Raw genomic sequence first — 12,969 nt, 5'->3', positions numbered from 1 at the left:
AAACAATAATTATTTGGAGTTTTAATGGCACCTTGAAGCACCCAATAGACAGCATCAAATTTGTTCAGTTTATCTGACCATCCTAGAAAGCCATTTATCTAATCAGAGAAAACCAGACAAAAAGTGTCCCCTTATGTAGGATATGTGCAAACAAATACACTGAGAGAGGGAAAGTGGAATTACCTTTACTTTTAAATAATTCACCAAAATGAAGAGAGGGGAGTTTATTATTATCTAACAGGTCTTTACTGATCTCTTCCTCTTCTCATTTATATCACTCTACCTTACCATTACATTCCCAGTGGTTAGCAACATATGTACATATGTAACTGGTTGCATCCTTGTACTTCATTCTTTTCCTGATGTGAAATACCTGGCTTTTAATTTAATGACATCCTCCTGCAAAAACATCACTATTCCTTTAGACCATAAATAAAACCCCAGTACATCTGGAAGAACAAATTAAGAAACTACGAAAACTACTTTGTTCACTTACTCGGGATATGAACTGAACCCACAGAGCAATATGTCAGAAGAGCCATTCATTCTGTAGCAGATATCTAATAAAAAAATAAATCAAGGAATCATAAAATCAGAAATTGTCAGTTTCCACCACCTTCTGAAAGGAAACCACACATTTACTGCACTTCATAAAAACTCTGATGGAACAAAGCTCTGGGAAGGATCCTTTCACAGCAAAGGATGTATAGGGTTGATTCTCAGCAGATCTGTCTCTATGACAAATTAAAATATAAGACAACTATTTACTGCACAACTCAGAGTACAAGATTTCATTCGGTCTCTGGTAAAAATAAGAATCTCAGTGAGAAGTAGGCAAAATCCCTGAAATATAGAAGAAGTGATGCAAAAATAATCACTCCCTCTGCAGTACCCCTAAAATTAGGATCCCTGTGCAATGAACAAGTAAAAAGGCAAATGCTTATAGAAAACTCAGCCCCATCTATCCCACAGGCTGCTGATCTTTCTCCAAATCTGAGATTCACTAATTTTACGTTCTGTTGTCCCCCACGAGTTATGTAAAGGGAGAAAAGAGCAACATTTACCTTCATCACTTGGTACATAGATCTTGGGATCCTTACAGAAGCAGTCATTGTACATAGCATTCCTGAGGACACATTTGGATGTTAAATTGCCCATAAAAAGCTGAAGGCCTATCAGAGCAAATATACTCAAGCAAAATACAGTGAAGATCAATGCATCAGCAAGTTTCTTAACAGATTCAACAAGTGAATTTACGATGATTTTCAGACCTAGAAAAATAAGATCCAAGAATATGCAAAATGAGAAGAGGAATGCAGTAAGACACAGCAGTTGCAAGTAGGTTAAAAACAATCAGAGTCAATGGGTTTGTAACTTCTGAGTATTAAAAGAGGTAAACCAAAGCACATGAGTGAGTAAAGCATTTTCCCCCTACATTTTCTAGCCATAATTTCTTTGGCTTCTGTTTAGTACTAACACTAATTTTGCCATTGTGCAAATTCTAAATTAAGATGGTATCTTAGGAAAATCATACAAACTTTAATGAATAGGGTCAGGTTTCTGTGCTTGATTAACACTAAACAAGTACTTCACCCTTTGCCAAACACACATTACAATGAAGGACAGCTTCTGCTGGCCTCGGGGAACTCGGCCTTAGAAGGTAATCCCTTACAGATGACAGTTTAAAAACCAAAGAACAATTATGACATTGGTAAGGAAACAAATAAATGTTGGGGACCACCCAGCTGGAACACAGCTTGGCTGAAAGGGCCCTGAGCATTCTGGACGACGCTAACTTGGATGTGATCCAGAAACAGTGCCTTGTGACAAAGAGGGTGACTGTTATCCTGTGCTGCATCAGGCAAAGCACGGCCAGCAGGTCAAGGCAGGTGATCGTTCCTCTCCACCCAGCACTGGCAAGGCCACAGCTGGACTATTGGCTCCAGTTCTGGCCCATGGACATACTGGAGAGTCCAGCAAATGGCCACAAACATGGTGAAGGGACTGGAACAACTCTCCCAAGAGGAAAGGCTGAGCTGAGCCTGCTCAGCCTGGAGAAGAGAGGGCTCAGGGGGCATCTCCTCCATGGATGCACATTTCTGAAGGGAGAGTGCAAAGAGGATGGGTCCAGGTACTTTTCAGCGGTGCCCAGTGCCAGGACCAGAGGCCGTGGGCCCAAACTGATGTTCCATCTGAACATCAGGAAACACTTTTGTACTGAGAGGGTGACTGAGCACTGGCACGGGTTACCCAGGGAGGTTGTGGAGTCTCAATCCTTGGAGATACACAAAAGTTGTCTGGACCTGGCCCTGGGCAACCAGCGCTCAGTGACCCTGCTGGAGCAGTGATGCTGCACCAGATGACCTCCAGATGTCCCTTTCAAACTCAACCATTCTGGGATTCTGAGAAAATGCCTTTTATATAAACTAAAGACCAATATTGAGGCAGAATAAGTGAATTTGAGATATGATATAGGCAGAAAGTAATATTTAGCACTTTTTAAAAGAATTTGATCTCTGTTCTCCACACTGAATATTAAAGGAAAAGTATTTTGTGTGGTTTTGACACTGAAATCAAACACTTTCTATGTTTCATTCCTGCTATAATCCTAGAGCAAAATCAAAAATATATAGTCAATTACATTTAATAGGTAAAGTTAACATAAATTATGACAATATATATAGTCCCTGATACATTTTCAAATGAATTATTGCAGGCAAATCCTGAAATCATCCTTTGGTATTCTAGTTAGGGGCATGACTTGCAAACATATCGAGTATCTGGATGGTATATGCAACATCCTACTGAAAGTATTACACTGAATCCAGAGAGTGGTTGTGGTCAGTAAGGAAACAGATGAAAGACTCAAATATTGTGAAGTCAACATTCTCGGGAAGAAACCAGAAAACATTAAGCCAATGAATGTTAGCAAGCTAATTAATGATACAGAAATATGGGGGTATAACCATATTATATTGAGAGAAAACATCAAATAGAGGAGGCTGCTGTGTATAGTCGTTGATAGATTTTCAAATTAATTTTTGCAGGTGAATCCTGAAATCATCCTTTGGTATTCTAGTTAGGGGCATGAATTGCAAACATATCGAGTATCTGGATGGTATATGCAACATATGGGGGTATAACCATATTATGTTACAAAACCACATCAAATAGAGGAGGCTGCTCCAGGAAGACAAGGGTAAAAAGGCAAAGGCACTGGGCTAATTAAAATGGAACATTAGTGATAGAACAAAAAATGCAGAAAATAAATTTGCCTTTGTCAAAACTATTCAGAGGAAAGATAATTAAACCAATTCTGTTAGGGTGCTGCTGAGAGTTACTACAGACTGTAAAACAGTCACACCTTGGAATCCCATAAGCAGTCACAGACAGTGATCAGAAAACTGAGGACAAGAACAGGAGAGGAATCAGAATTGGCGTACTGGTGAAATGGAGAGGATATCAGTAAGATTGTTCCTCACCTGGTATTACTGAAATGGCTTTCAAAGTCCTCAGTACTCTGAAAGTTCGAAGAGCTGAAACATTGCCTATATCTTGAAACATGGTAATATACCTGTAAAATGAAAGCACACAGGACTGAATGGCAAGGATGTAGCTTTTCAAACCATGAGCATGTTGAGCCAGCCTATGACTATTTTTCTCTTTGCAGATGTGCAAATGGTGGTTCAAGCACAGTAACTCTTTAGCAGGTAGAATGCCAAACACTCTAAGGAATTTCAGCAACATCAAATAGCATTTTATCTGTTTTTTTTTTTCCCTTGAGTGTAAAACAAAACTGAGATGTACTTACATTATGATAATAATAAAAAGATCCAAGCAGTTCCACGGATCTCGAAGAAAGGTAAATTCATTCCAAACAAATCCTGTTGCTACTATTTTTATCAATATTTCAGTAGTATATATGGCAGCAAAAGCTTCTCTGAGGAGGAAAGAATATATTAAAGTGATAGAAATAAAAGTATTAAAGAGATTGAGTCACATTGAGGCACATGCAGGCATTTTCTATGATAAAACAGATTACAGATTACTTTCAGAAGCATCATCAGTATAAGATGTGTTCCTGAATTCTAGTAAGACTTCAGGTAGTAAATCTGTAACCACAAAAGTTCACATAAGCATATGATATTATTTCTGAGTGAAGGACAGTTCACACTTCCTTAGGAAGCATTTTTAACACTGTGTTTATATTCTAAAGTGGGCTAGAAAATCACAAAACCTCAACATTCATGCAGAATAATAGAACAAAAGAACAACTGAACATTACAGTTGTTCCCTTTCTAATGGGAACAATTGACCCAGGAGTGTCACCAGGAAACAGGAAGAAAGAACAGAATGGACATTTATCCTTTTCCAGTTTTTGCATGAGCCAACCAGAACAAATACTCAGGTTATTGATGTAGAATGAGAGATTTTAAGTCAGAATCCTGCCCCACAGTCCTCTAAAAGGCTCAGTCCTTAAAAGGAAAAATGGGGCAACCTTCTATGTCACACCAGGTGGCAAAATTAGCCAACACAGAGGAGAGGGCATATGGTGTGAGCCTCTACAAAAAGGCACTGAAGCTCCACCAAAGACTGTGAGATAGAATAACAATCCTCAATCTTCCTCAGAGTCTGTATGAGAATTTTCAAGGCCCTAAATTAGATCACCACATTATTTAAATTTTTCACTTCTGCATGTAAGTATCCATGGAAAAAGAGGGAACACACAGCCACTGAGATACTTACTCAGTCCAGTCGAGTTCTGGTGGAAGCTTACGTACAGTCAGTAGAATACAATTGAGTAACACAGTACATACAATAAACCAAGCAAAATATGTGAATAGTAAGTTAAGGAAAAAATGCTACATTATAAAACAATGAAGTTCATTATAAAACAATGAATTTCATAGAAGGTCCTGATTTCCACACAAAAAAGCATACAGATCTTCAGATAATGACTTTGGTTTTGAATATGCTCAGGACTTTTCATGTGTTTTCCAAAGAAACTAAGTAAGAACTTTAGTGGGACACAACATGTTTAACAGAAGAGAGGAGAAACAAAGTAATGAAACCCTGTTGACAAAGCTTCATTATGAACAACCAGTGTTCTTTGAAACTGGGATTCCATATCCATGTTAGCAAAACACCCCTCTGCTCTGCAGGAGTTCAGAAAGCTTTCTCACTTTACATGGTAGGGAATGAAAACATGCGTAGGAAAAAAACCATTTCTTTCATAAAAGTTCACTTGTCATCTAATAAAACTGTTGGGATTTTATTTAAATAACAATAACCTCTAAAGGTTGTTCCATACCAATATCTGCAAAATTGATTTTAAATATCAGTTTGTACCAACATCATGGAAATATCTCAGCTGTTATAGCATAAGATTCAAGATAACTTTTAAAAAATCTCTATCAGCCGTATATCTATCACAGCTTAGGTTCACATTAATATAAAAAGAGGAAACAAAAGACAGAAAATGATACAGAATATTTTAAAACTCAAATAAGGGAAGCCAGTGAAAGGATATGGATTGGTCAGAATTTTAATGGCTGCTTTTCTGACTCGATTAAAAGGACCCAATATCCACAAGGCAGGTGTGGCAGTAAACCGGAAAATAATCCTGCTTTTATTTAGCACCATAAAAGTCTAAAAAGAAAAGATTCATAGGATAGGTTATGAAATATTTAAATGAATTAAAATTTTCCAAAATAGTACATGTTCAGGTTTTCAAGTCTGCATCTCGAATTATATCTAACTGCAATCATGAGTAAAGCTTTCCTGTTTTCTTACTTGGAGCTGTGACCTGGCCATGCACATTTTGAAGGAAAGACAGCAGCTCTATGGAAGAGCATTATTGACTGAGAGGAAGAAGCAGTAATGAGAATGAATGTGAAGACCAAGTGATCATTTTCACTTGGTCAAAGTAATTAAACTACTTAAATCAATTAAATAGTACTTACTGTTCTGGGACTTCTACTGAATCAGCCTTAGTTTCTTTTCATCAAAAATGTTACTTTGATTACTTGGAGAAAACAAATCTCTGGAAGAACAAAGTCTTCTGCATGTTCTCTGATTCTATTATATTCCAGTGCCTTGCTGGGCATATCATAAAGACAAGAGCACAGCACTGCATGGAACCTCCTGCTCTTCAGGTCAAGTCCCCCTCAACAGTAAGCAATCATACAACAGACATTTAATTGAGGAGGAATTCCTAGAGCATCTACTGTAGACACTCCTGGAGGCATCAACACCAACCCCTTTGCAATCACATGGGGGATATGCAATATAAATGTGGTACAACAAACAAAGCCAACCAGACATGGACTAACAGAAAATTAATTTACAACAATGCAAATACATGGGTTTGCGACACAGAGTGCTAGAAATATCTCCAATATGCCTCCCTAATTGGTATAATCTTTGAAATTCAGAGAAAGCATCTGCAATTCCAGCGTGATCTACTCTGGGACAGGCACTGTTTATACCACAGGCAGTTCAGCCTCACAGGCATCATAGGAATTGCTCTGGAAAACGAAGTATCCCTTGTCCCTGAATATATTTCCTGTAGAAGTGTATCAATCATGTGTAGTACGTTCTCATAATTAAATCTGACTGCTAACTGGAACTGAAGATACCTCTTCATGGCATAAAGCAGAGCACACCTTAGCATTCCTGCCCCAAAAGATGTCAGTAACATTGAAAGCCCTGTCTAGAGAACCATCAAAACACAGCATCTCCCAACTAGAGCTTCTACTACTTCCTAAGAGTTCAGCAAACAAAGTTAAATCAAAGAATGCTTTGGGAAGTTTTAACCTTGTGATCACTGTAGTATGGATCCAAATCCTCCAGGGGTTCCCCAATGAGCTCTGCTGGAATGTCCCCATAAAGAGATGGCAGCTTTTTGCAGATTTGCAGATCAACCTGGGGAGTAAGTTGTTCTTTTCCAACTCCTTGGTGCTTATTCTTCTCTTTTTCTTTCTCTAACTGCTTTTTTTTCTCAGCAATTCTTTGCTCAATTGCTGCCAAGGACTCAGGGGTGAAAAGTCGAAAGCTGGTCGTTTCTGACCAAGACCAGTCATCCATTTTTCCTTCTGAATGTTTGTTTCCAGTGCTAGAGGCAATTGAAGTAAAAAGCTGTTAACAATTAGAAAATAACAGAAAAAATACACACCTTTAAACTGCTATCTATTAGGCAAATGATTTCTGACTTCTGTGAAATGCCACATCAAAAGAGAATAGAATAGAGTAGAATAGAATAGAAAAGAATAGAATAACCTATTTCATTTGGAAGGGACCCACAACAACCCTCCAGTGCAACTGCCTGAGCAACTCAGTGCAGATCAAGTTAAAGCTGTTTTAAGGGCACTGTCCAAGTGCCTCTTGAGCACTGACAGGCTTGAGGCACAGACCACCCCTCTGGGGAGCCTCTTCCAGTGTTCAACCATCCTCTTGGTAAAGAAATGCTTCCTGATGTCTCACCTACATCGTCCCCCAGTGCAGCTTTGAACCATTCCCATACGTGCTGTCACTGGAGAGCAGGGAGAGAAGCTCAGCACCTCCCTCTCCGCTTCCCCTCCTCAGGAAGCTGTACAGAGTGTTGAGGTCACCCCTTCTCCTCTTCTCCAAACCAGACAATCCCAAAACCCTCAGCCCCTCCTCACAGGACATTCCTTCCAGCCCTTCCACCAGATTTTTTGCCCTCCTCTGGGTGCATTCAAAGACCTCCATTCACATCCTTCCTAAATTGTGGAGCCCAGAACTGCACCCAGTGCCCCATGTGAGGCCACCCCTGTGTTTGCTCTGTTTGATGCACCCAGGGTATAAGGCAAAACCAGCTAGAAGCTCATTCATTTAAAAGAAAGAGTAATGCAAAACAAACCCAAGAAAGATCAACACCTGATTCTTTCAAACACTCTGCATTTTTGATTGCTCAGGTCCAGCTGTACTGCTTCTGTTTTTGTGAACTCACTTACAGACCATATATATTAGAGAATCAATACCCTCTTGTAATTACAGCTCTGTTCTTTAGATGCCAAAATATTTCTTTAAATGAATATGCAAACAATAAGGGTTGTGCAAGGACGGTTTTTTTTGGGTTTTTTTTGCACCTCTGGAAATTTACAAGAAATTCAGATCTGATCAAGAACCACAACTCAGATAACAGAATTTAACACGGTAACAAAAGGGAAGCACATAACCAAAGAACTTGTACTTTGCCAAACCACACAGACCCATTTTGCAATCAAAAGCTCTAAATATCAACTGAAAATCAAGATGCTCTTCCTTTTTTTTTTTTACTTTTAATAATTCTAAGAAGATCAAATTGATCTTCAAAGAAATTTTAAGAGTAACAGAGAGATGGAGCATTCAGAGAACTACATGGACTCTAATGAAGCAAGGAAAACTGTTTTAGCAAATGCAAACATTGTTTTAGGATTAAGGATTTGGGAGCAGAATTTTCAAAAAAAAAAAAAAAAAAATAAAGACTGAATCTGACAAAAGCAGTGATCAAAAGCAAAAACCTTACACATTCCCTTCTGCAACAGTGACCAGCAGTCATAACTGGACAAACATTCATGGACAAAGTGAGAGGATTTCTTCAACACACCTGTACCAGCCACACTCTGATGCTCATAGAGAACAACAGGCTTTTCGGCTTTTCATCGACTGCCAAGTATTTACACGCTGTGACTTGGGTTAGGAAAGAGGAAGCTAAGAATATGTGACTGAAAAAAATCCTTGTGGTACAGATGACTAAAACATTTCAAAAAGACAGAGTGACTCCTCAGAATTCCTGAAGCTCAGCTGAACTCAGCCACCTCGTCATCGGCTGCTGAAGCAGCTGAATTTTTAAGTCAAGACATTGAGGTAAAGTGTTACCCTTAGAAAGAATTTCAGTCTTTGCATTAGAAGAGTCTCTCCAGTTACTGATTCTGGGAGGGAAGACAGAACCAGTATTCCCAGAAGCAGCTGAAGGACAACTGAATGTGATTTCTTCTAGAACCTGGGAGAACAAACTTGGGTGCGTAACTACACACAAGGAAATGTAACAACAAATTCAGAATTGAAAATGCTGCAACAGTTCTTGATCTCTCTGGTCCCATAGCAGACAGTGGTCCATCAGTAACAGATACAAATGTGCTGAGGGGACCTTCAGTTAATAAAGTACCACTCCCGGCAGGGTCAGGGATACAGAAACACCTCTTCAAATTCAACTTCTTCTTTCAAATGAAAGTGGACATTACTTATTTCTCTCCTCTTGAGAGGCAGTGAACTCGGTGTACAGAGCTAGCCCTGCTTTGAGGTTTGTCTAACTGGCTTAAGGTTGACACAGCAGCTTTTCAAGACAAAACCCAAGGAATTCCACAGAGACTGATGAAATTTACTGAACAAATGACGTGCAAAGAAATAGAAAAGGGCTAAAAGCCAGTCATTAAGTGAAGCAGACACGGGGCACTACTTAAGTACAATTTGCTATTAAAATTTGCTAAGATACAAGCTGGGGTTTAGGACAACTTTCTAGAAGAGCAAAGTAATGCCATAAACCTTTCTATTAATACAATGTTTCAGAGACACAATTTACAAGATGCTTCCTGAGGTAATGATTTATCACTAGAGATGATAGCTAACAGATTTAGACTTTTGGATTGAAAACCAAAGTACAAATTCAAACCTTATACTCAACTCCTTGATCTGGTTCCATTCATGCAAATTTCAGAACTACTTTCAATTCCCTAAAAGCATGTAGAGTTCCTTTAAAGTGTGGCAAGGTAACAGCAATCAAACTATTGACCATTAGGTCTCCAACAATCCATAAAAGTAGAATTTCAACTCATAGAACTGCACAGGAAAACACAATCAAAGTCAGTAAGGGGCATTTTGAGGAGTTTCTCGAGTAGGAACTTAAACATAAAAATATGTGTTATTTATGTTACTTATTTGTGTTTCAATCTAGTTTTAGCACACATTATAACCACTTCTGAGTAACAAACTATTTCTATCCATTCCCTTGCCAAGAGCCACCCACCCAATATCTCCTGTGAGCACCTGGATCTGAAGAAAATAAAGAGCAAACCAGCTGCTTAGTTTGGTTTTAGGATGCTTTTAGGATGCATTCTTCCACAGGGGAATAAAGTTGTGTTTGTCTCTTCACCTGCAATAAAAAAAGAGGAGAAAACAGCTCAGAGCAACACCTTAAGAAACAGGACAGGAATTCTCTCTGTTCTGTGCTGTACAACACCTTCCCAGAAGCTACTGCTATCACCTACGCAGTTTTCATAAAGAGTAAATACTTCTGCTCTCTGATCACAATTTTCTTTCTTTCACTCTGAATAATTATCAGCAGATCTAAGAGATTTTAGTCCTTTATAAATTTAAACTTGGACATTTTAGAGGACTACGGCTGTTTCTGAAATTCATGGCCATTTCTTCCACCTAACACTTTGTCCCCCATTCTCCACTTTCCACTTGTCCCCCCCAACCAAACAAAATCTTTTGGTTTGGATTGTTTGGATAAATATCTACCACTGGCTTGTTTGGGGGGAGATTTCTGGGGTATTGTTTGGTTTGGTTTTTAAACTAATGTAATGTACAAAGTTACTCACAATATCAACATAATAATACACAATATAATATAATCACTCATTACTTCCAAAATCAGAAATGTATGCAACAGGCTGGACTGTATACTATTTAATCATCTCAAAAAAAAATCACCAATCACCCACCAGTATTTCTGGAAGAAAGACATTCCAGACTTGTGTAGGTGAAGAAAATTCACTCTGTCAACATGAGGATAACTAAGATTAAACAGTGATACAGCCAGTTTGAGGAATGCCATGCATAAGCTGAGACAACAAAACAAGTCAAAAAGCAGTCAGTAATTAATATGAGAAATATATCAATGTTTAGTAAAATATTTTCCTGACTTATGAATGTAATAGGTAGAGCTACATATTTACAGCAATGGAGTGATTCTACATTAAAGGCATATTTTCTTATTCAGATGCTCCCTGTACCTCAAATAAAACCACACCTAAAATTTAAAAACATGTGTACATATTTTTATATATATACACACTTGTATAAATACATCCCTGAATATTTTGATCAAATATACATAAATATAAATTAAGAAAATAAGCAATTAAGACTTCTCATAGTAAAAAAAATATTTAGCAAAACCAAAATACTGGCAAAATCCCCTTCAAAATAAAAAATACCTTCACACTGCTTTCTAAAACTGATGTTGGCTGGTTTTATCTCCAAAGAGATAGAAGGTGTTTTCTCACCTTCACTGTTCCGTTCCCAAGAACATCCTTGCTCCCTGGCCATCTCCCATGTAGACAGTTTTCTTTTGTATTGGGATTGCTGGGGGAGAGGGATGGAGGGAGGAACTTGGTTGCATTTCTGACAATAGTAAATGAAATTTTCCAATAGTCATCGTGAAAGGTGGGAGTTTAGATTTTTGCCTCTCAGTGCCCCCAGGAAAGTCGAGCCCCTGGTGTCCGACAGTCCATCAGCATCTCGTAATGAGACCCTTCACCAACAGGCACAAGGTCAGAGGGCACCTCGACCACCTTTGTTAGGGGGGACTCAACAGAGCAAAGACCCCTCAGCGGGTCCTGGCAGGGTGTTTTCTGCTCCCTGCAACTGCAAGGACTCACTGTAACAGTTTATGGAATAACACTATGCATTAATAGAAATTGTGACAGGTTAATAAGGTTCAAGGGTTGTCAGTGATAATGCAATCTACTGATACAGATATTAAGCAAGTACAAGCTCTGATAGGAAGCAATCTGCTAATAAGCTATGGGATAAGCCCAAGCAAAAGCCCCAGTTCTAAAAGCAGCATTTAATGCACATAGAGTGTGGTTCTCACCCAAGGTGTCCCTCTGCAGGGGAAGATGGACTCTGCCCCTCGACTGGTCCCAGCACTTTTGGTGGAGGTCTTCTCCCACTTTCCCCCTGTCCCCAACTTACTTTTTATACTACTTTGTGTCTGGGTGGAGTTTGAGCGACTCCAGTCACAGATACCATTTATTTCTGATTGGTCTACGTAATGGGAGGGGGTGGTGGTTGTGGCTTGGCATCTGAGGAGGGGGTTCGATGTCACTGTTGGCTTCAGCAGTAGAACATCTTGATCCTCCCTTGTCAGGCAGGCACTGCATGGTCTCAGTACCACAATGTTCTCCCCCTCTGTTGGGATCAGAATGGAGAGGGCAATGTAGTCTCCACTTGGTTCCACACTCCGTATGTCCATTATACGTTTTACAAACAAAATCTGGAAGTCAAACATTCTGTTTCTTCTATACAAGATCAGAGTCCAAAAGTCATTCAGTAGAACACTATAAAACCCACAACATTTATCCTCAGATCTGAAATTGCTTGTATCTATTTAAATAAATGTATAGAACCTTATGGCAGCAGGTTTTGGACAGTAGCACAAACACACTAATGGCAAACTCTGATGGTTATTTCTCTTAGTTACTCTGAATTACAATTATTTCTGTTACTTACATCAACAGAATCCATTACTCTCTAAATTTTTTTTCTTCTTTATTGAGTAGGATGTAAATCTTTCCTGATGATAAGGGAGTTACTCTGGGTTTTGCTGGAAGAATTCTCATGAAGGAACTATGCTGTCCTTAAAAGCCAGGCTGCCCTAATGCAGCCAAATGAACAAAGAGTGACCAAACACTTTGCTCAATAGGTACCATCAGGGAAGGAAACAACTGAAAGTGGCTTTCAAAGAAATAAAACCCCAAGTGTTCTATGGGGCAAGCAAGAACAAAACATTTTAAGTTGCAGTGGAAGTTATTTCTCCAGAAAGCAAGAGAATGTTCTTGAGATCAGTTCAATTAAGAGAGCAGAATTTTAAAGATCACTGAAGCATCACTATAATGGCACTGTAACTGCCATGGTCAGAAGTACCCACATTTATAATGCTGTATCAGCTAAAACCAC

General features: G+C 38.9%; 2 protein-coding genes across 2 annotated transcripts in view; both read right to left on the bottom strand.

Annotated features, from left to right (window-relative positions):
- LOC114069652 (sodium channel protein type 11 subunit alpha-like) overlaps window positions 1-11,345 on the bottom strand; it is a 53,559-nt gene extending 42,214 nt beyond the window's left edge. The window contains exon 1 of the mRNA XM_027906593.1: window positions 11,295-11,345. The gene's annotated coding sequence lies outside the window, so the exon portion shown is untranslated. The remainder of the gene's footprint in view (window positions 1-11,294) is intronic.
- Window positions 1-12,265, bottom strand: part of LOC114069651 (sodium channel protein type 3 subunit alpha-like) — a 34,202-nt gene extending 21,937 nt beyond the window's left edge. Inside the window, exons 1-8 of the mRNA XM_027906591.1 lie at window positions 12,185-12,265; window positions 6,817-7,137; window positions 5,531-5,649; window positions 4,747-4,836; window positions 3,812-3,940; window positions 3,483-3,574; window positions 1,059-1,271; window positions 510-560 (exon numbers count right to left, since the gene is read on the bottom strand). Coding sequence (XP_027762392.1) covers window positions 510-560; window positions 1,059-1,271; window positions 3,483-3,574; window positions 3,812-3,940; window positions 4,747-4,836; window positions 5,531-5,649; window positions 6,817-7,137; window positions 12,185-12,265 — 1,096 coding nt within the window. The remainder of the gene's footprint in view (window positions 1-509; window positions 561-1,058; window positions 1,272-3,482; window positions 3,575-3,811; window positions 3,941-4,746; window positions 4,837-5,530; window positions 5,650-6,816; window positions 7,138-12,184) is intronic.
- Between the last annotated feature and the right edge of the window lie 704 nt (window positions 12,266-12,969).

This window comes from Empidonax traillii, unplaced genomic scaffold (assembly GCF_003031625.1).
Source record: "Empidonax traillii isolate 1590-97213 ecotype Southwest subspecies unplaced genomic scaffold, ASM303162v1 scaffold1325:size547790, whole genome shotgun sequence".
NCBI classification, from domain to species: domain Eukaryota; kingdom Metazoa; phylum Chordata; class Aves; order Passeriformes; family Tyrannidae; genus Empidonax; species Empidonax traillii.
This window is presented reverse-complemented; position numbering and strand designations above follow the sequence as displayed.